This window comes from Tachysurus vachellii, chromosome 19, assembly GCF_030014155.1.
Source record: "Tachysurus vachellii isolate PV-2020 chromosome 19, HZAU_Pvac_v1, whole genome shotgun sequence".
Taxonomy (NCBI): domain Eukaryota; kingdom Metazoa; phylum Chordata; class Actinopteri; order Siluriformes; family Bagridae; genus Tachysurus; species Tachysurus vachellii.
In genome coordinates, this window is record NC_083478.1 from 16,037,355 (window position 1) to 16,057,966 (window position 20,612).

Genomic DNA, 20,612 nt, shown 5'->3' on the forward strand with positions numbered 1-20,612 from the left:
CTGATATATACGGTTGGGCTCTGCTACACCTGCCCCTGTAGACAAGCCGCCACTGAATGCAGACTACTTTAACTTCTACCCTCGGGTCTCCATCGGGGAACAATTGATGGCTTTGGCAGAAAGGAATTTATGTTAATTCATATAATGAATTCAGAAATTACGCTGGTGCTTATACTTATAAGTTGCTCAGAAATTCCCGAGTACACAATTCAGCTTGACTATATACAGTTATAGAAAGAAAAAATTAAGTTCCTCTCTTTGAGTTCCTCTCAAGGTTTCTTCATCATATCGTCTCAGAGATTTTCCTTGCCACCTTTGCATCTGGCTTTTATTCTGAAATTTTACATTGCTATATATAAATCTGCTTTGAATGTCCACTGTTAAAAGTGCTTTACAAATAAAAGTGAATCGAATCAAATATCCCAGTTTTAGTATTATCTTGAGGGCGCTTATCACTTTGCATTACCTGAGTCCTTTTTGGATATAATGCTGGACAAGATAACATAAAATAATCTGCTTTGCTAAAGAATATATTAAAAATAAAGTATTGAATAAATGCAAATATTCTAATTCATCTAAACTTTGTATAATCCTGTTCTGTTTAAATATCTGCCTAATATTTTTATGCTTATGACATAATATGAAACCATTTGATATGATATTTGTAAGGAATGAAACAAGACAGAGTGAACTGTTATAGGAAAATCATTAAAAACTGTGTGATATGATGTGGTGTGATGTAAAGTAGAGTGTTATTGCCAACCTGACACGTCCTCTGCCCTTGAATAATTGAAATTAGCTATTCAAATTCAAATTAGGGGCAAGATATTCTGGCATACTCAAAGACATTGTGTTAAGGAGAGTTCTCCAATTCACGTCATAAGACTGAGGTCATTTGGGGTGAAATTGGGAAGCCAGTGGCCAGGTAGAATGAGCAGATCCTCAGCGACATTCTGGAGAACCTGTGGCTCGAAGAATGGTCATTCTTTCTTCTGTAGAATCTGCACAGAATTATCTCTGCCACTCAGCCACACTGATGACCCTTTTTATTGTTTGCTTGGAAGTGAAGAGGCCTGGGAGGAGGCCCACGGATGTCAAGATCATGCTGTTCAATTGTATAAAGAGTTTGTTGACCAGTACCACACAGAGACACCGACCTATGAAACCCTGAGGGTCATGTATGGCTATCCAATTTCTTCTGTGCTGAATGAAAGCTGATGTCTCAATTAACAGATCCCTTTGTGATGTGATGTGTAATCTGCATTCGTCTTCTCAGTATCATCTCTCAGTTTCCATGTATCTCCTCAAATGCGTACTTTTCCAATTTGTATGTGGCAAACCACGCTGCACCATTACCACTTCCAATGGACTTTGATTGACTCCCAGCTTACACACAGTCTTCCTGGTCTACAGTTTGCTACAGAAACATCAGTAGGTCATGGGGACTATAGTTGCACCTGGTTCCACCCACAGGTCAACTTGGTCCTTGCACTAATAAGAGAATTTCACACGAACCATCCAACTCCATGACCCAGAGAAACTGCCAGTCGCTACCAACTTCCACATCATCTGATGAACTCCATACTGAGCCACATGATCAATGCATAGTATCGCACATAACCTAGCACTGCTTTCTAGACACATGCACCTGTTTTTGCTAAGTACAACCTGTGTAAATACTCTGCACTGTCCAACTTTATTCAATAAGTCTCACTCAGGGATTTGTGACATTACTGAGCTGTTGCTTTGCATGTATGGTTCTCTGGTGTTGACTCGTGTTTCATTTGGTTCTGCCTAGTTTATGCCCATTTGCTAATGACCCAATTTTTTTGCATGTTTCCTGGTAAGTGTATTGTCAGGTCTTTCCTTGTAGCCCTCTTTGCGTGAGGTACTATGTAAGAGAGAACTAAATACCGTACGTTCCGTACGTTATTATGTCCTGAAAGATGACTGACTCTATTCTCTATAGGGACAAAAAGCTCAAGTCATATGATTATCATCGACGAAAAATTGGCTGAGACCAAAAAACAAACAAGCACAAAAAACTGAATGTTTTTTTCCATCAGAAAATAAATCTGTACACTGAATTGTATATAAGGATATATTTAACTTTATATTTTGGTCAATTGAATGTGTTGTAAACACTGATTTTTGTTGCATATCTCTATGTTAAAGGACATGCAAATATTCTAGCAAGCAATATTTGAATTTCTACTTCAGGTTCCAGTTTGGTTTGTCAGATTGATCCAAACAAAGAAAGAAATATAGCACTTCTCTCTTGGCTGCAGATTTTTCACATAAAAAGTCTTTGATAGCTTAGCCATCTGGTCAGGGCCAAGAAAAGAAAAAAAAACTCATAAAAGGGGCCCTCCCAGGGTCAGGAGACCCTTGAAAATTGTTATAGTTGACTTTACTAAAGTTGTCAGCCATGATGTTGTCATGAGTGTCAAATGTGAATTTTTGGAGTTTTAAACATTTCTTTAAAAATGTGGTCTAAGATCAAGGCACCTGTTGTTTCAATGATAAAAAAATAAAGAAATGAAGAATCTACAAATGGCACATTTTAGAGGAAATATCATTCATCAACCAGAGAAAACAGACCAACCATTTCTCCAGATATGCTTGTACACAGTGGCTGGGTAAAGACTTAACAACACATAACTCCTAGAAAATTACTGAATTTCTTTTGCCGTAGGTATAGATGAAGCTAGTGAAGCTTGTTTATTCATTTTACATTTAATTACACTATCAACATAAACGTGCAAGCAAACAATAAATATTCATGCATATATGTGTGTAAATAGGACCACATCAAATTAGTACATCCAAGTCTATCCATTATTGCCTACTTTACTAATACGTCTCCGAAGATTTTTTTATGATTACTATATATATCTAAATAAAAATAAATAAAACATATAAAGCAGCTGGGTTGAGCATTGATTATTGAGCGTTATGGTTATTTATGGATTAATGCACATGTGAATTATTTGTTACTATAGAAAAAATACGGTATTGTCAGAGTCATTATAATATCGTTATAGATCAGAGAATTCAACAAAACTTTGGTAGACATTTTAATAAATACAGGTAGCCTTATTCGGTAAAGCTGACAATCATAATGTAGTAGTCAGAGCTTGACTTTCTTCTGCCAGTTCACTGTAGATGTTCCCTAAGGCATCTTCATCAGTCCAGTTCCTCTTCCTGTTGAAAACCTGAATGAGCTTTTCATGTGCCGTCAATTTAAAAATGTAACTTAAAATACGTTGTCTGAGATAAAACCCTAGACATATGAGACAAAAGCAAGTATCATCCACTGATGTTATCCATGGATCCGTAGATCACTTACACTACAGAGGTGACAGTAAATGATACGTACCCAAGGGTGTCATGGAAGAAGGGAAAAAATATGCTGAAGCAATCAGGGTATGTTGTGGTCCATTTAACACTGCAGATGTACACAGCTGAGAAGAATCTCACACGTCCTTACACACCACCTAGGGCCAAACACTAACTGTGAGCCCTATTTAAGTGATCGAGTAGGATTGATTCATGTTGTGCAGATTGCTGTGGAAATTATATATGTAAAAAAAAAAAAATACAACACAAGCACAGGCAGGGAAAATATATTCAGACTAGATATCAATCACACACCCAACATCAGTGCTGATTTAAAAATATCATTCTGACGTGGAAATGTAAGGAATACACAAATCCTGGGATTTTCTAAATACTGCATGGGTAATTAAATAAAAATAATGAAAATTCCAAGTGTCCATGTGGATCTAGTTTCTCATAATCAGCATGACTCGAGAAAAGAAAAAAAAAACAAACAAACACTTTTCTCACAGAATTTTGCCTCGGGGACTAGTGAGGGTGGAGGCATCATTAGAACAAGTGGTTATTAATCTTTCCTAATTGTAGGTTTCTGTTTCCGCTAAATAAGAGCAATGGTACTTTTATCAAGAGGTCTGAGTTTATAGAAATCCATGCATAGTTTGGCAAAAGTTATGCCATGACAGTAATAAGATACTTGGACACATAAAAGGGCATTGCTTCTGATGTTAGATCGAAATCTCCTACAAATTGATTCAAATGGTGAGAAATGCTCTAATATCACTCCAAGATTGGATCTTAGGGACTCTATCAGCAGAACTAGTATTATCAGAAAGTAGCCATACTTTGTTCTGCATTCCACATCTCGCATAGTGATAGAATCCTCTTTTGGGAAGGAATGCATCATGGAGGAATAATTGCTCTCAGCTCTCTATGGGCACTCAGTTAAAAGAGTTTCAGATGGTTTGTGATCTCTCTGCACCACCCCTCCTCCTATGAAGAAGGGCAGGGGGGTGACAGGGGGAAGGGTGTGTTTGACTTGGGAGGTTATACTGGGAGATTTGTTGCATCAACAAACATAAAAAAAAAAAAAAATCCCAAAAATTCTCTAATGATTATTTCATCCTTTGTATTTCCAAGAATCTGAAAATGAAGGTTCCTATCAAGTGCTCTTCAAGCCACAGTCTTTACAATGAAAGTATCTCAGGTATTGTTTTTTTTTTTTTTTTTTTGTCATTGAGTCATTGGTTTGGAATTTCTATGGCTAGCAGAGTAGGGGTCAAACTTCAGATTTTAATGATGTGCTCTTGTTCCAAGAGGTCAGTGTTATGGAGAAAATATGCAGCTATGTTCTTTGGTTGTGGATAACACTTCAGAGTGGCCACACAGAGAGCTTTCCGAGTCCCTGTTACTTTAATTCAGAAACATATCAGTGTTTAATCTGAAGTGATGACATATTTATATATGAGAATTTGTAAAATTGAGCTTAAATATTAATCATTAGTTCACACAAGCTCTACAAGACCTTGATGATGTTGTTCAACACGTTCTAAAATAAATATACCCTCTAAAGCTGATTTAGCTCTTATCCAGTGGTTAATCATAATCAGTAAAAGAATATTAAATGGGTTGCATTAGTCAACATTAATGACATAAGCAATCCTTTATGGAGGATATGCAAAATATTACACAGAAAAATTCACTAGTAAAAAATGTAACTTGAATTCACTAACTCTAACTGGTATCTCATCTCCAGACTGATTGCTCTCCGTTATAACAGCCATTTGTAGCTTTGAGGGTTTATATTTGACCCCTGTGGATTTGATAAGACGGTGCAGCAGCTTTCTTTAGGAACTTGCCCTCTTGTCACCTCCCTTACTGGCACACACAGAAAGACCCTTCCTTTCTGTGTTAAAATAAACCCCAATGAACTACAAAGACACAACAATTACCATCTGTTGCAAGACTATATGCCTGAGTAGGCTACAAGCAGATCAAGCCATGACAGTTCACATGAAGTACAATGCCCTAGTATGAAACAAACAAACAAACAGATTAAAAAACAAGCTGACAGAAAGAAAAACAAACAAATAATATTGTTTTAAAACAAAAAAAAACTTATATATAAATGATAGAATTAATCACAAATAATTTATAAATATTTCTTATTAATATTTATTATGTTTATGTAGGATGAATCTTAGCATGGATACTTTATCTAAACATCCATGAACATATGAATGTTTAACCAAGATGTTATAAAAGTTTGAACATTTCTATTATTAAACATTAACTATTTCATTTCAGAAAGCCAGAACTACAGGTGTGAGTACTGAAACCACACAAACACACTTACACTTTTATATCTGACTGATTATGTAATGAATTATGATTTTAGTGATAAAGTAGATGAGATCTAGTTACCAACATTTGTTTCCTGTAGATAAACTGTGATCATGTGGCTAACAGATATTTTTGGTGTACCGTTCAATAAATGCCCTTTTTTAAAAATTATTACTTTATAATGTTTGCTCTGAGGTCATGACCTGGTTTCTTTGCATTCACCCATATCTCCCTACCTTTGCATTGTGTAGTGTTACACGCCTATGAATCTGATGGCCCTATTGAAAGGCTGCATCGTTCAGCTCCCACTCCCACTTGGGGGATAATTAAAACAATCGAAGACAATAGAGAAGATTTTCATCCTCCCCCAAGCTAAACCATACCAATGTCTTGCTGCCAGGGGGTTGCAGTTGCTCAGGATTAGACCCCCACCTTCCTCTAACTAACACATGCACCCAGCACACACATACACACACACACACACACACACACACACACACACACACACACACACACACACACACAGCCCCTTATTGCTCTGACTACACACTGCCTTATGGACAGCTGGTGTGGATGATGGATAGTTGACCTGTTTGACCCATGGTTGATTCAAACATTGAAAATTCTTCCAGTGTCAGTGAATTAGCAGAATCCATTTAGTGCACTGTGTTGTTCTCAAACATTTAACTGTTAAAATAAAATAAAAAATCTAATAAAAACAATAAATAAATAAATAAGTAAAAACAGCAACTATAATAATAATAATAATAATAATAATAATAATAATCAGTATTATTATTATTATTATTATTATTATTATTATTATTATTATTATTATTATTATTATTATTATTATTATTCCACAGCTCCCTTGTTATGAATGTATTTACTATTTAAATATCAGTGTTAAAATATACATTCGTGAATAGTAATATTTTAGGTATGTATTCAGTATTTATGTATTTTTTTATTAAAATGGTCATTTAATTCAACATCTATTTATGAGCCTATTTGGCTTAATTACCCCCGACCCCTACAGGTCCCTGGACCCCACTATCAGAATCATGGCATTAAGCTTGAAACCTGTTCCAGTTCCAGTTTTCATACTGTTTAAATATCGACAGTGAAATCAGTTTTCACTTCCATTGCTCTAGTGGCAGCAGTAGAGATCCCACCCTTGTATCTGACGGTCAGTTCAACAGAAATCCAAATATTTCAGAATTATGACCTACTCCTGTGTGAACTTTAGCACAAAATGTGTCACTACAAAGAGAACCAGACGGAAGTAAGAAGCACTTCCCTTCACAAACCGTGCAATTAACACCTTGTTAAATGCACATAAGATCCTACATATGGGAGGAATTATTCCTCATAAACTGAAAAGAGTACACATGTCTACAACAAAGTCATGAACTTTTTTGTTTCCACAAAAGCTGGGACGTATCTGTTTTTTTCTTTCATTTTTTTTTCTCACTTACAACAAAACAATATTCTCAGATCCACAACAAGGAGCAACAAGTAGCACAGTTACCGACTCATTATTTTTCTTTAATAAGCACACATATAAAAGATCGTCTTTCAGCTTCCTCCTGCTGTTTACTTCCTAAACAGTGACCCAAAAAGCCTAGAGGTTTCACATCCTGAGGCACAGCAACTCAGGCATTAAATTGATGTTGCCTCTTCAAATGTGGGCCTTTTTGACTGCATGTTGTGGCTTTATAGCACTCATTTAAACAGTCTAAATATGGGAGGGTCTGCAGGGTTATTTTTTTTTTTGTGCTATTAGAGTGAACCTGAGGGGGCACGCTCACTCTGGGAATAAACACCGCTTTGCTCATTTTGCCAGGTGGGAGGTTGGAGCCTTCCAGCTCAGAGCCGCTAATTAGTTTTTACTCTCCGAGGAAGTGTGTTGCAATGTGTCAGGTGAAGTCCTTAGCTGAGATTTAGGTAGCAGGAGGAAGTCGAGGGTGCACGTGGATTACAGTGGATTTACCTGTTAATGGATGTGAAAGGAAAAAAAAGGTTTTTACTGACCATTAGTCTAGAGGAGAATGATTTGTGCTTGTGATTTGTTCAGTACATAGTGAAAAGAAATCCAGAGATGTTTTTAAAATGCAATTCTGAATGTCATAATTTTGAAAATGCCTAAAATATAAATACGATTAAAAAAAATAATGAAAAAAAAAAAAATCCCACAGGACTGATCCCCTTTATGTTCAAATACATGAACATTAAACTCAACGTATGTATCCAATGAATCTGTCCTCAGTATAAGAATCGTACATAGACCTGAAACCACACGGCATTAATCTACTGTGGAATTCTGTGCACTGAGCTGTTGACACTCTGCTGTCTCCTCAGAGCTTTTAAAGCAACACTGTTATCTCTCAGGCCAAGGCGTACTTATCACACAAAAGGGAACTGTATGTAACCAGAAACAATAGGAGTGATTGAGTGCATTCCTTCATGGGTGTTGGGTTACACCGCTCCTTTTTAATAGACGATATCTGACCAGGAGTGAGTGTCTCAGCGTGATCCTTATCAGTGTCACAAAAAAACACTACATTCTTCATAAGGCTAATTGGCTCGGTGCAATTAAAGCTGTGCAAACAGGAAGGAGGCCCAGGGACCCCCCGGAAAAGGAGACATTAATCGAGATGGACATAAAGAGTGTTGTGGCCTTGCAGCTGGAGAGGTGAAGATGCCATGAACTTCATCGTGTAATCTAAATATTCTGAGTGATGGAACTAAGGGAAAGAAAAGAGGGGTTTTGTGTATGTGTGAAGGTATAAGTATACACACGAACTACCTCGCATTAAAAGTGTTGGACAAGGAAGGTAGGTTAAACGATAATAGCCATTCTACTCCTTTAACATGAAATTCTACAAATTCTCCATTGTTTCTTCACTTTTTTTTTCCTTACAGCAGTGTCATTTGGTCACATGAGTTCATCAGACCACCAACAAATTTGAACAAAACGGTGTGGGGGATGAAGGCCAGGGAGCTCATATGCTAATCTGGCAGATGTCTGCAGTGCTGGACACATTCCAGGCAGCTTATAAAAACAAATTGTTGCCTTTCTTTTGGAAGACGGCTTATGACCGTCCACTCAAAGGTCTACACAGACGTCCAATGGATCACATATAGCACCTACGCTTGCAAAATCAAAATCACTAAGGATTATACAGATTATATTATAATGTAAATAATCAGTCGATTTATTACATCCAAATCCATAATTGTTATGCAGCGAGCGTTCTTAGAAATCTTTACAGTGTACTTTAACGTATTGATAAAAATATCAACTTGTCTCACACACTAGAAGTTTTCTGCAAGTAATTTGAGCTCTTTACAGCAATTTGACCCCTTAGGCCAAGGCGATGTTTGCCTTAATGATGTGTTCACACACACACACAAACACACACACAATGAAGTTGTATATCTATGTTCTTACAATGCTAGTATTTCTATTCTAACTTTTATTTTTCTTTACATAAAATACTCTTAAAGTACATGGATATACACAATGTTTTCGGCACAGGCTAATTGCACTCCCGCACAGCTAGCTGAAGTGCTCTCCTTGACTGAATAAAAGCAATCTCTCTCCCATTATAAAATCTCAGCGAGAAATCTTCTGAGGGTCGATTGGCAGCATTTCAACTTTTCTGCCTTTAACTGGAATTCTTTCATTGAAACAAGTCCCATATTACAGATAGCAGGCTTATGTTTCATCTCAAATCAGTTCTGTGTAATAGTCGGATAAAAGCAAGTCGAACCACGGCACAGCTGCGGCTAGCGACACAGTTGGACAATAGGCCTGAGATGCGTCGAGATCATATTTCCATTGTGTTTGTTTTTCTTGCATAAGGTATGAGGAGGCAAAAAAAAAAAATTGGCCTTCACCATTGCCATCTGTCAACTGCAGTGGAATCTTCAAAAAAGCCTAATGCTAATTTGTTTGCTTACCTGCATCTCCTGCATGGTTCACCAAACTGGCCAAGCTCCAGGTCTGAGAGGCTGACCACATGTCTCAGTGTGCAGTTTAGTTTTGCATACAGATATTAGTTTTGTTTATGAAAATAAACTGCAAACGTTTCCCAGTAAACTTGACCTTCCATTAACGTGGATATAAGGTATCAGTTGAAGCCTGATGTTTACCATTACACAGCTGCTGGATGTTAAGAAGCCAAACTAAACCAATAATCATAATTGATCCTGATAATAATCAATTTATTTTTAATTTCCACACAATGAACTTGCCACTGCCTCTCTCTCTCTCTCTCTCTCTCTCTCTGTCACTCTCTTTCTCTTTGTGTGTTTTGTAGTGATAACAAGTGTGTTCTGTTTTAAAAGAAAAGCTTTTTTTGCTTAGCAAACTCACAAAAAACCTGCTGACTAGACAGAAAAGGTCAAAAGTAATGGCAGAAAGTGAAAAAAAAACAAAAAAACACAAATGAAGGCAAACTGCGACACAGAATGTAATACAGACATACAAACCTGCAAACACAATACATGAATGTGTATCTCGGTGTATATGAGATAGGTATGGTAAGCGGAAAATAAATAAATAAATAAATAAATAAATGAATAAATCAAGCACCAAACAACAAAGTATAGATTTTTAGCCACATAAATTCACAGCTAATGATTTTAAATATATTCTGAATGCTAGAAAAAATAAATAAAAACATCACAAACAAGGTGCCATCACCACCATCATAATAATAATAATAATAATAAAAATAAATATTATTATTATTGTTGTTGTTATTGCTATTAGTATTTACAACAATATTAATAAAAAACAACAACAACAACAACAACAATAATAATAATAATAATAATAATAATAATAATAATAATAATAATAATAATATACAATTTACCCCAGAATTCTTTGTCAAATTATAAAATAATTCCAGGTTTGTTGAATACAATTTAATTGAATGTTTCTACTCAAACAACATCTTATCTTTTATTATTATTATTATTATTATTATTATTATTATTATTATTATTATTATTATTATTAAATTAAGACACATTTACTAATGATAAAACATTTATGCATATTTCTTTTGGGAATATTGGTGCAGATTTCTTATATTCTGTTAACGATCATACAGATTTCCTCAGTGAAATACAGAGAAAGTTTATAAAGACTTATCAGACGTATCCTCTAGGATCTGTTGCATGTATTTCTTGCCTCTCTACTCAGTATCATTTCTGTGTAATAAAGTTAAGCTTGATACATATTTTTAAATAATTGACAATACAAGAGGTCTGTGCTCATAGGGAGCAGTCTATCCAACTAAAATGGGCTTTGAAAAGCAAACAGAGCCCAGGCCATTCTGAATGCCATTGCTATGCTGGAGTGTGGAATAGCATTCCTTTGTCCATGAAAGGACATTTATAGGGGTTTAACCAGCACAGTCAGGCCCTATTCATTGTCCGAAAAACCATACTTATTTTTCTACCCCCTAAGCAACTGTTTTAAAACACTGCTCCCCATCTTAAAAGACCACAACAGAGTCGGTCACATCCTGAAAGCCCAGGATGAGTGTGAAACAATAGTGCAATGAATACACCGGCACACAATAGGCGCAAAGAATTTTACAAATAGCAATTCTAATTAACATGGCAAAAGAGAATATTTTTGCGATTTTACATTTCAATGTCATGTGGCTCATTCCCAGGAAGACGACTTCAGGTTAAAATGGATAACGCTGTTTAAATCGCATCAATGAACTGATATAAATTCATCAAAAATGATTAACATAATAGAGACTGATAAATAATAAAGAATAAAGAACACACCTGGCCTAGATGCAAAAAACCCCCAACGATACAAATAAAGTCCTGGAATTTTCCAGACGTATTAACATAATGTAAATGCGAACGTGATCTTTAACGAGTGTAAATGATGGAAAGCATCTTTTGTCATGAGCCAGGATTGTCTTCCTTTTTTACATTTTTTATATGTATATAATAACACAATTCTCCATGCTTACTGATTAATCCCTTTTACAAATAAACCTCTCTTAATGTATTTAAATGAAGTCCTGTAGGCTGCTGTTTGTGTGGTGATGTGTAACAGGCTTTTGGGAGCAGTCTGGGTTGTTTTGCTCATCCTCAAAAAAAAAAATAAATAAAAAAAAAAGACAATAATTTGAAAACCTCTTATTGGGACATATCAATACTTCAATTTTCCAATTTTCTATTGCAGAAAGTAATTTATATGAAGATACACAGAGAGAAAGAGATAGAGGAAAAAAATCCATATTAACATTGACCAGACCAGTTAATTACATTAGAAGCCATTCAGTACCTTTTGGTAATGGGCCACCAAATTGCATGCAAACAAAACAAAGGTCAAAAGCATATTGTTATCAAGCTGTGAAAAGAGCAGGGCCCGTGTTGTTGCATAATGCCTGATAAGCAGACCTCCCTCTTTCCCACTGATTCCAAAAGGCCTTGCTGAAAAAAAAACCCAACAACACATTACAAACAAAAAATAGAGATAACACATAAAGAACAATACAAAAAAAGCAATGACAACATGCATAGAATGAAGAACAAACAAGTGGTTTCCCTTTCATCCTGCAAAGCTTTAACAGTTCCTGTCATTCCTTTTCCAGGATATCTTCAGGTTTTCTATTATTTTTATGTCAGGCATGGACACGCAGCAAAGAAAACAAAACAAAACAAAACAAAACAAAACAAAACAAAACAAAACAAAACAAAACAAAAAAGACAACTCTGGACAGCTGTGAAGAGACACGGGTTCTTTTCCAAAGCGGTTTACGGCGCCATTCAAGCATTACCGTTTCACACACAGGAAGGAAGGAACCAAAAAAGGGGCCTTACTGTATCAAGAGGGCCATAATATTCTTTTTTGAACCAGCTGTAACATGCTCAATGAGAACATTTTTTTTAATATATATATATATATATATATATATATATATATATATATATATATATATATATATATATATAAAAATGTTTATAAAAAATGTTATATATTAAAAAAAATGTAAAAAAAAAAGATCTTTGATTACCTCCAGTAGGAAATTTTATATATATATATATATATATATATATATATATATATATATATACATATATATATATGTATATATATATAAAATTTCCTACTGGAGGTAATCAAAGAGGTTATTCTGAGACCAACAATTCCTGTTCCTAATTTCTGGGAGCTGGAGTGTCTCTCAGTACTATGTAATTAGTCATCCTATAGACTATAGTTTGCCAGGACTGACACACAAGGTTATTAAAGGTAGTAAAACATTGCATAAGTGTGAGAACTTTATTATTATTATTATTAATTTATTTTTTTTTATTTTTTATTTTTTTAACTTTTTTCCAAACCTACTTAGAAAAAAAAACATTAAAATAAATGTACAAAGAGTGGAACAGAAACATGAGAGAGAAAAGGAGATGAAAAAAAAAACACCTCCTCCTCCTTATGGATGCCTGGGATTAGGTGCTGGAAGTCTGCAAGATAATAGATCAAAGAGATGGAGCTGAGAGAACTTCTTGTGCTTTTTTTCCCCTTCATGTAGCAATCATCTTTACGTTTAATAGTGTTTTACAAGGGCTCAGGGCCGAGTGCTTTACTGCGGGGGAAACAAGCCATTTATCTGGGACAATAAAGCAGAAGAAAGTTTCACATGGATCAATAAGGCATAGGATAAAAAAAAAAAAAAAAAAAAAAAAAAGCAAGCAAATGGTCACTCAAAATCAATCAATAACCGTATCTTCAAGCTCACTTAGAACTTTTTTGGTTGTCTTTCTGTTGTGAATTAAACACAGTAAACAGCTGAAGACTAAGTGCTCTGACAGACTTGGAGGAAAAATACCCAGCAATCTAAAAATGAAAGATTATAATAGGTCACATTCCAGCATTTCCGTCTACTCGGATCTGATCAGTGTGATTGGGTGAGGAATGTGCTCACAGTGGAGATTTACTGACACCTACAGGCAGAGTGGCGTCACGACATTCGACAGATAAATTAAAACTTACAGCGACTTTACAGCGTCCCCAAGGTTCTCTGTTTAAAATAAGAACCACAGACCCTCTCTGTGCGTGATGAACCATAATTCTTATGACTTGTATCACAGTGCTGTTGGATTCTTAATACACTTATTTGAATACTTAGAAAAAGTAATCTGTTCTGAAGATATTTTAAGAAAGAAAATAAAATGTCCTGACAGTTACAAAGCACTGACATTGTTATTATTATTATTATTAGTAGTAGTAGTACTTAGTGAAACGATGACCGTGATGAGGGAATGACTGTGAATAGCTGCTTATGCAAGCAATTAGAGAAAAAAACTTGTTTCACTGATGTTCAAAACCATAAAATGTAACTCAAACAGTAGAATAATCTGATTTGTGCCACATCGAACCAGCTTGTTGACGCTGATTGTCCTAACAACATTACCTTCATCATATTTTAATCCCTACAACCTGAAAAAAAAAATCTGTGTATATAATGTCGTGTCAGATATTTGTACTATATAATGTAAATAATGATGTCCGTGAACATGACAGGTAAGATATATTGTTCACTGGTACATTTATTCACTTGATTAAAGATATGCTAGAATAGGTCCCTTACATTGAGAGAGAGAGAGAGAGAGAGAGAGAGAGAGAGAGAGAGAGAGAGAGAGAGAGAGAGAGAGAGAGAGAGTGGTAAATAAAAAAAGAGAGGTCAGCCTGGGCTGCTAAAGCTTTTAGCAATAACAAAAAAAGGAAATCAATGCATACTTGTCCCCTAAGAGACCCATTCACATGAAGCTTCTTTTTCCTAACAAGAAGGATTGTTCTGTACTTCTGTAGAAAATGACAACAAGGTCACCAAATATTGACCTTTTTCACTGCAGAGCTTGTGCTTTTAGAAATATAATGATGCAGTTGATGTCTTAAAGAACATGTCCATTTTCTTGCATGCGCTAAAACCTTTGCAGAAAGATCGGAGTAATAATAATAAAAAAAACAACTATTAACGAAATTCTATGCAGTGGAAATATTTCTTGATTTGCCAAGGAAAGATTACATTTTGTGTTGTAAATAATCATTTGAAAATTTATTAGAAAGGAAATTAGAGTCAATAATCAGATAAAATCTTTTGCGAGTGACGTGTCTTGGAAAACTCGTATTTTGATTCAACGTTATAGAAACGATATCCACCCTATTCCAGACCTGGTGCGATTTTTTTCTGTCATCAGCTGTTCTGCAGTTGTAGTCTAAACGTCTGGAATGACACGATCTAAAAGATCACGTTTTTCCCTGATTCTGATGCTCGATCTGAACATTAACTGAAGCTCTTGACTTGTATACATGATTTATTTAGGCACTTAGATTTATAAAGTAATAAACTGTTAAAGGATACTGAAATATTAATGCAGAACAACAAAAATCATGGATATATCTGTAGTATTGAATATCATTCGTGGATGAAATTTTAGACATTTAGAGGTTTTTTTGGTTCCAGAGACTTAAATCGTAAATCATTGAATTTATCCTGTCAGCAGCTTATGAGGACATATTTTATGTCAACCTACCAAAAAAAAAAAAAAAAGTTTACTAGTTCTGAATTTGGTCTTATCAAACCGCATTGTTTTCTGGGACTTGACTGTCACCCATGCAGACAGAGGAAGAAGCCACAAATATTATCGAGGTGGATTTGCTCGGATCGAACGTGCGCTTGTGGCGCAGGAAAACAGGTCTGATATGAAGTCTGGTGCTCAGGAGGACGCACAAACATATGGCAATCATATTTCATGTCTTTGTCTCAGCATGACTGCAACTGCCTCAGTGATCTTATCTCATAACTGTCACTGCACAGCACACAGGAAATTAGATACACACGTGTTCCTGAGCGCAGACACGTAGAGAGCAACTGTTCAGATGCAGACTTTTATCACCGCACCAGATCAAGAGCCGTCTTTAATGATACATCTCTGACAAAAGATGAATCTAGCTGTCATTTCATTAAAACCTCAGTACAGTAACGTTCCTTTTCTGGTTTTCATTGCAACAGCTTCATCACTGAGCTACTTTTATTTCTGTTGAAAGAACTGGAATCAGTTTTTTATTACCGTTTCAAAATCTCTTTACTGCCATCTACAGGGAAAAAAACGAGTGAACGGGAACCTGAATGTTGGCAGGATTCCTAGAGGGAACATTTGAACTGCATGATTTGAGCCTTCACTGAATGATGATAAGACGTTATCATGTATTAGAAACAGAAATAATATTAACTAACAGCGATATAAAACACATCAATGGGAAAGGTAAAGTTTAGTACCTGAAAGTGACACGTGCTGTAAAAGGAAGAAAAAAAAAAAATACTAGTCTTGAACGTCTCCAAGATGAAGCAGCCAGTCCTGGATTACATCCTTGATATCAGTGTTTATCAAAGATAATAACCATACAAGTTCTTGTTCATGATCATGTCAGATGTGTTGACAAACACTTCAGCTGAACAATGGACTCATCTTACTGTTGCGGTCAGGGAAGCGCTTCCGCTCCCACAAGGCAAACATGGAGAGAATGAGGAGGAGCTTCTTCCTGTAGGACATTTGGGTCATCAACATGTACAACACTTATAGCATGGACTTTTTTCCTGGACTATCACTCACTATCTAGCTACCTTGCAGAGCATATACAGGTGCATCTCAATAAATTAGAATATCTCATTTGGAAAAGTTCATTTATTTCAGTAATAATAACTCAAATAGTGAAACTCGTGTATTATATAAATTCACTACACACAGACTGAAGTAGTTGAAGTCTTTGGTACATTTAATTGTGATGATTTTTTTTCACATTTAACAAAAACCCACCAATTCACTCTCTCAAAAAAATTAGAAGATGGTGATCAGCTAATCAACTCAAAACACCTGCAAAGGTTTCCTGAGCCATCAAAATAGTCTCTCAATTTGGTTGGCTAGGCTACACAATCATGGGGAAGACTGCTGATCTGACAGTTGTCTAGTAGACAATTATTGATACCCTTCACAAGGAGGGTAAGCCACAAACATTCACAGAGTGCTGTATCCAAGCATGTTAACAGAAAGTTGAGTGGAAGGAAAAAGTGTGGAAGAAAAAGATGCACAACCAACCGAGAAAACCGCAGCATTGAGAGGCTTGTCAAGCACAATTGATTCAAGAATATGGGGGAACTTCACAAGGAATGGACTGAGGTTGGGGTCACGGCATCAAGAGCCACCACACACAGACGTGTCAGGGAATTTGGCTACAGTTGTCGTATTGCTCTTGTTAAGCCAGTCCTGAAACACAGACAATGTCAGAGGCGTCTTAGCTGGACTAAGGAGAAGAAGAACTGGACTGTTGCCCAGTGGTCCAAAATCCTCTTTTCAGATGAGAGCAAGTTTTGTATTTCATTTGGAAACCAAGGTCTGGAAAACCTAGAGTCTGGAGGAAGGGTGGAGAAGCTCATAGCCCAATTTGTTTGAAGTCCAGTGTTAAGTTTCCACAGTCTGTGATGATTTGGGGTGCAATATCATCTGCTGGTGTTGGTCCATTGTGTTTTTTGAAAACTAAAGTCACTGCACCTGTTTACCAAGAAATCTTAGAGCACTTCACGCTTCCTTCTGCTGACCAGCATATTAAAGATGCTGATTTCATTTTCCAGCAGGATTTGGCACCTGCTCACACTGCCAGAAGCACAAAAATTTGGTTAAATGACCAAGGCGTTGGTGTGCTTGACTGGCCAGCAAACTCACCAGACCTGAACCCTATAGAGAATCTAGTCTTTATCTGGGCGATTGTCAAGAGGAAAATGAGAAACAAGAGACCAAAAAATGCAAATGAGCTGAAGGCCACTGTTAAAAAAAACCTTGGCTTCCGTACCACCTCAGCAGTGCCACAGACCGAACACCTCCATGCCATGCCGAACTGAGGCAGTAATTAAAGCAAAAGGAGCCCCTACCAAGTATTGAGTACATATAAAGTAAATGAACATACTTTCCAGAAGGCCAAAAATTCACTAATAATGTTTTTTGTCTTATGAAGTATTCTAATGTTTTGAGATTTGAGCCAAAATCAACACAATTAAAAGAACAAATGGCTTAAACTACTTCAGTCTGTGTGTACTGAATTTATATTAAACGAGTTTCACTATTTGAGTTGAATTACTAAAATAAATGTACTTACTGAGATGCACCTGTATTATACTAAAAATTGTACACATTATTCCTAATAGTCATACTGACCCAATCTCCCTACCTCTGTAGTAATATAAAAATATCTCTGTTAAACCTAAACATAATCAAACAAATCAAAAAGGAGTATGAACCAGAAACATGCTCAGTGCTCAATACTGTCTGGAGGATTCGAGTCAGAGAAGATGTGATGGGGTGAGAGCTGGTAGATGGAAGCCTGTTGATCCTGCTCTGAGATGGACAAGGTAACATTGTGTACAAGAAGTGAGCGAGACGACTCGACGTTCATATCAGGTGCAACCAAACCGTCGTCCAGAGCTGGATTTCCCTCCCCTGAATGCTTCATCTCATCCACAGATGACGGTCTTTCAACAACGTCCAGTGGAGATTCGAAGTTTGCTGTTGTTGCGGTAGTGATGGAAGCGTGACCCTCGGTGACCACAGTGACCTGCTGGATGAGTGCGTGCAGGCTGTCGAGGTCCGAGCATGCTGTGATGAAAGCGTGGCCGCTTTCTGTAGATGAAGCGGAACTGATGAAGGTCTGAGTCTCTATTGAGGCCTGAGAAGAAACATTTGTCTGCAGAAGAGGGTTTTCTTCACTGCTACTGATGTGAGTTAGTAAGACAGTCTGGTGCTCGAGGCTGCCCTCTGGTGGGGTCATGTGCTGCACGGGGGTTAACAGACTGACCTGCTGTATTACAGGGTTGAGAATTACATTCTGCCCTTCTGAACTAAGTAGAACTGTTCCAGGTTTAGAAGATGGGATGTCCACTGCTGCCTGAATGAACGCTCCGTCTTGACCTAAAGGGGGCGCTACAAAAATCTTCAGCTGTGTGTTTCCGTAGGAAGGAACGGACCCGTTTGTGAGAGTCACTGAGACCTGCTTTGGCTCTTTATCTGTTTTTTTCACAGTACTATTGTGAGTTTGTGACTGTGCGATTCTGAGCTGTTTTTCCGTGTAATTATGTTGCCTCTTATGACTTCGCAAGGAATCTTCTCTCACGAATGAGGCATCACACAGGTTACAGCGAAACGCCCGAGCTGCTTCGAGCTTAACACGGTACCGTGAAGCTGCAGGACTGGGTGACTCATCTCCTGCTTGTCCTCGTTTGGCACTCTTTCTCTGCCCTTCGACACCATTCTCTCTATGGCACTTCCTCATGTGGACGAGCAGGTTGGCACGCTGCTTGCTGGAGAAGGTGCAGCGTTGGCATGTGAACGGTCGCTCGTCCGAGTGCACGCGCTCATGTCTCTTGAGCGCCCCCTTGCTGGTGCAGGAGTACGGGCAGCAGGTGCAGCGTAGGGGGCGGGCAGGCGCGTGCAGGCGGGAGTGGGCACGAAGTGCCGCCTTGGCTGTGCACTGGAAGTCACATTCTGTACAGGAGTAGGCACCATGTCGCAGTCGGGCATGCGACTTCAGGTTGGCTTTCATGGCACAGCGGTAATCGCAGAGCTCACACGAATATGGCTTCTCGCCCGAGTGCACACGTGCGTGACGCTTCAAGTCCGAGTTGATTTTGAATTTGGCACCGCACTCACCACACTGGAATGGGGCATCACCTGAAAGATAGAATCACCTATAATTATCTTACACACACTCTAAACACAAACAACTACAAACACACTTCACACTCCTAAATTAATTTATGGTTATGAAGTCTGCATATGCAAACAGGACTAAAAGGGTTGTTTAAAAGGGTTTCGGAAATGCGTCCAGTCAGAACTAGCCTTAAAAAAAAAGACTGACATCAAAGGCCAGAAAACATCAAGCAATAAGCTGATCTCTGCCACAAAGGAGGCACATGAGTGTCCAGGATGTATACTTGGCTGTATAATTAGTTATTTCGTGTAGCTGCATGACTTGTTAATTGTAAGTGTTAAGATCATTTTTAACATGATGAGGTGGGTGGTGGTGGGGGGGTTCAGTGCCTTGCTCACGGGCACCTCAGTCGTGGCCGGCCCGAGACTCAAACCCACACCTTAGGGATAGGAGTCAGGCTCTCTAACCATTAGGCCTCGACTTCCCCCTATACTCCCCTTGGGTAGTATTGTATACTGAACAACAGACCGTGTTGAGAAATGTATTAATGAATCTGTATTAAAAAACCATATTAAAGTGCTTTTCACACTTGAAATATTTCTTCTGGGTCATTAAACAGAATCCTGGGTTAGCTTTAAATTGCAGCTTGTCTGTTGCCTTTTGTTGCACATTTTCCTGAGATGCACAAAGGAAGAAAACAAAGACAAAAAGACACAGAAGTGCAAATGATATGAATAGCATTTAAATTCTTTTGAAGCATGGAGAGAGTTGTGTTGAGTTGTACAGATGTGTTATTGGTGACTGCTCATTAGTTTTCCCTCAAACTCGCCAACTCTTTACACGACACGCAGGTTTATGTGGCTGCAAGCTCTAAATCTTATTTTTATTGGACTAATTTTATTGGAACTAGCTGAAGGCTGATACAAAACAGTACATCCAGACAACATTGTCTAAACATGTAAACATTATCTAAGCTGTAGCCCACTGTAGCAGTGAACAGAGGGGCTTTGTCGTGAGGAGGGAGTCGTGAAGGGAGTCGGCTCATAATACAACAGACGTGCAAGCTAAATCTGTCCGCTGATGCTTAGCTTTTATTGGGGGTCAAAAATAAGAAAAAGACTAATGTTTTTGAGTAAATTTGCCTTTGATGAAGATGCCAAGATTTTGTGCTCAACCAACA

At 37.3% G+C, this 20,612-nt stretch overlaps 1 protein-coding gene across 3 annotated transcripts in view; it reads right to left on the reverse strand.

Moving 5' to 3' along the window:
• Window positions 1-16,489: 16,489 nt before the first annotated feature.
• zfp64 (zinc finger protein 64 homolog (mouse)) overlaps window positions 16,490-20,612 on the reverse strand; it is an 8,995-nt gene continuing 4,872 nt past the window's right edge. For all 3 annotated transcript variants that reach the window (XM_060894497.1, XM_060894498.1, XM_060894496.1), the window contains exon 6: window positions 16,490-19,452. In XM_060894497.1, coding sequence (XP_060750480.1) covers window positions 18,038-19,452 — 1,415 coding nt within the window. In that variant the 3' untranslated portion in view covers window positions 16,490-18,037. The remainder of the gene's footprint in view (window positions 19,453-20,612) is intronic.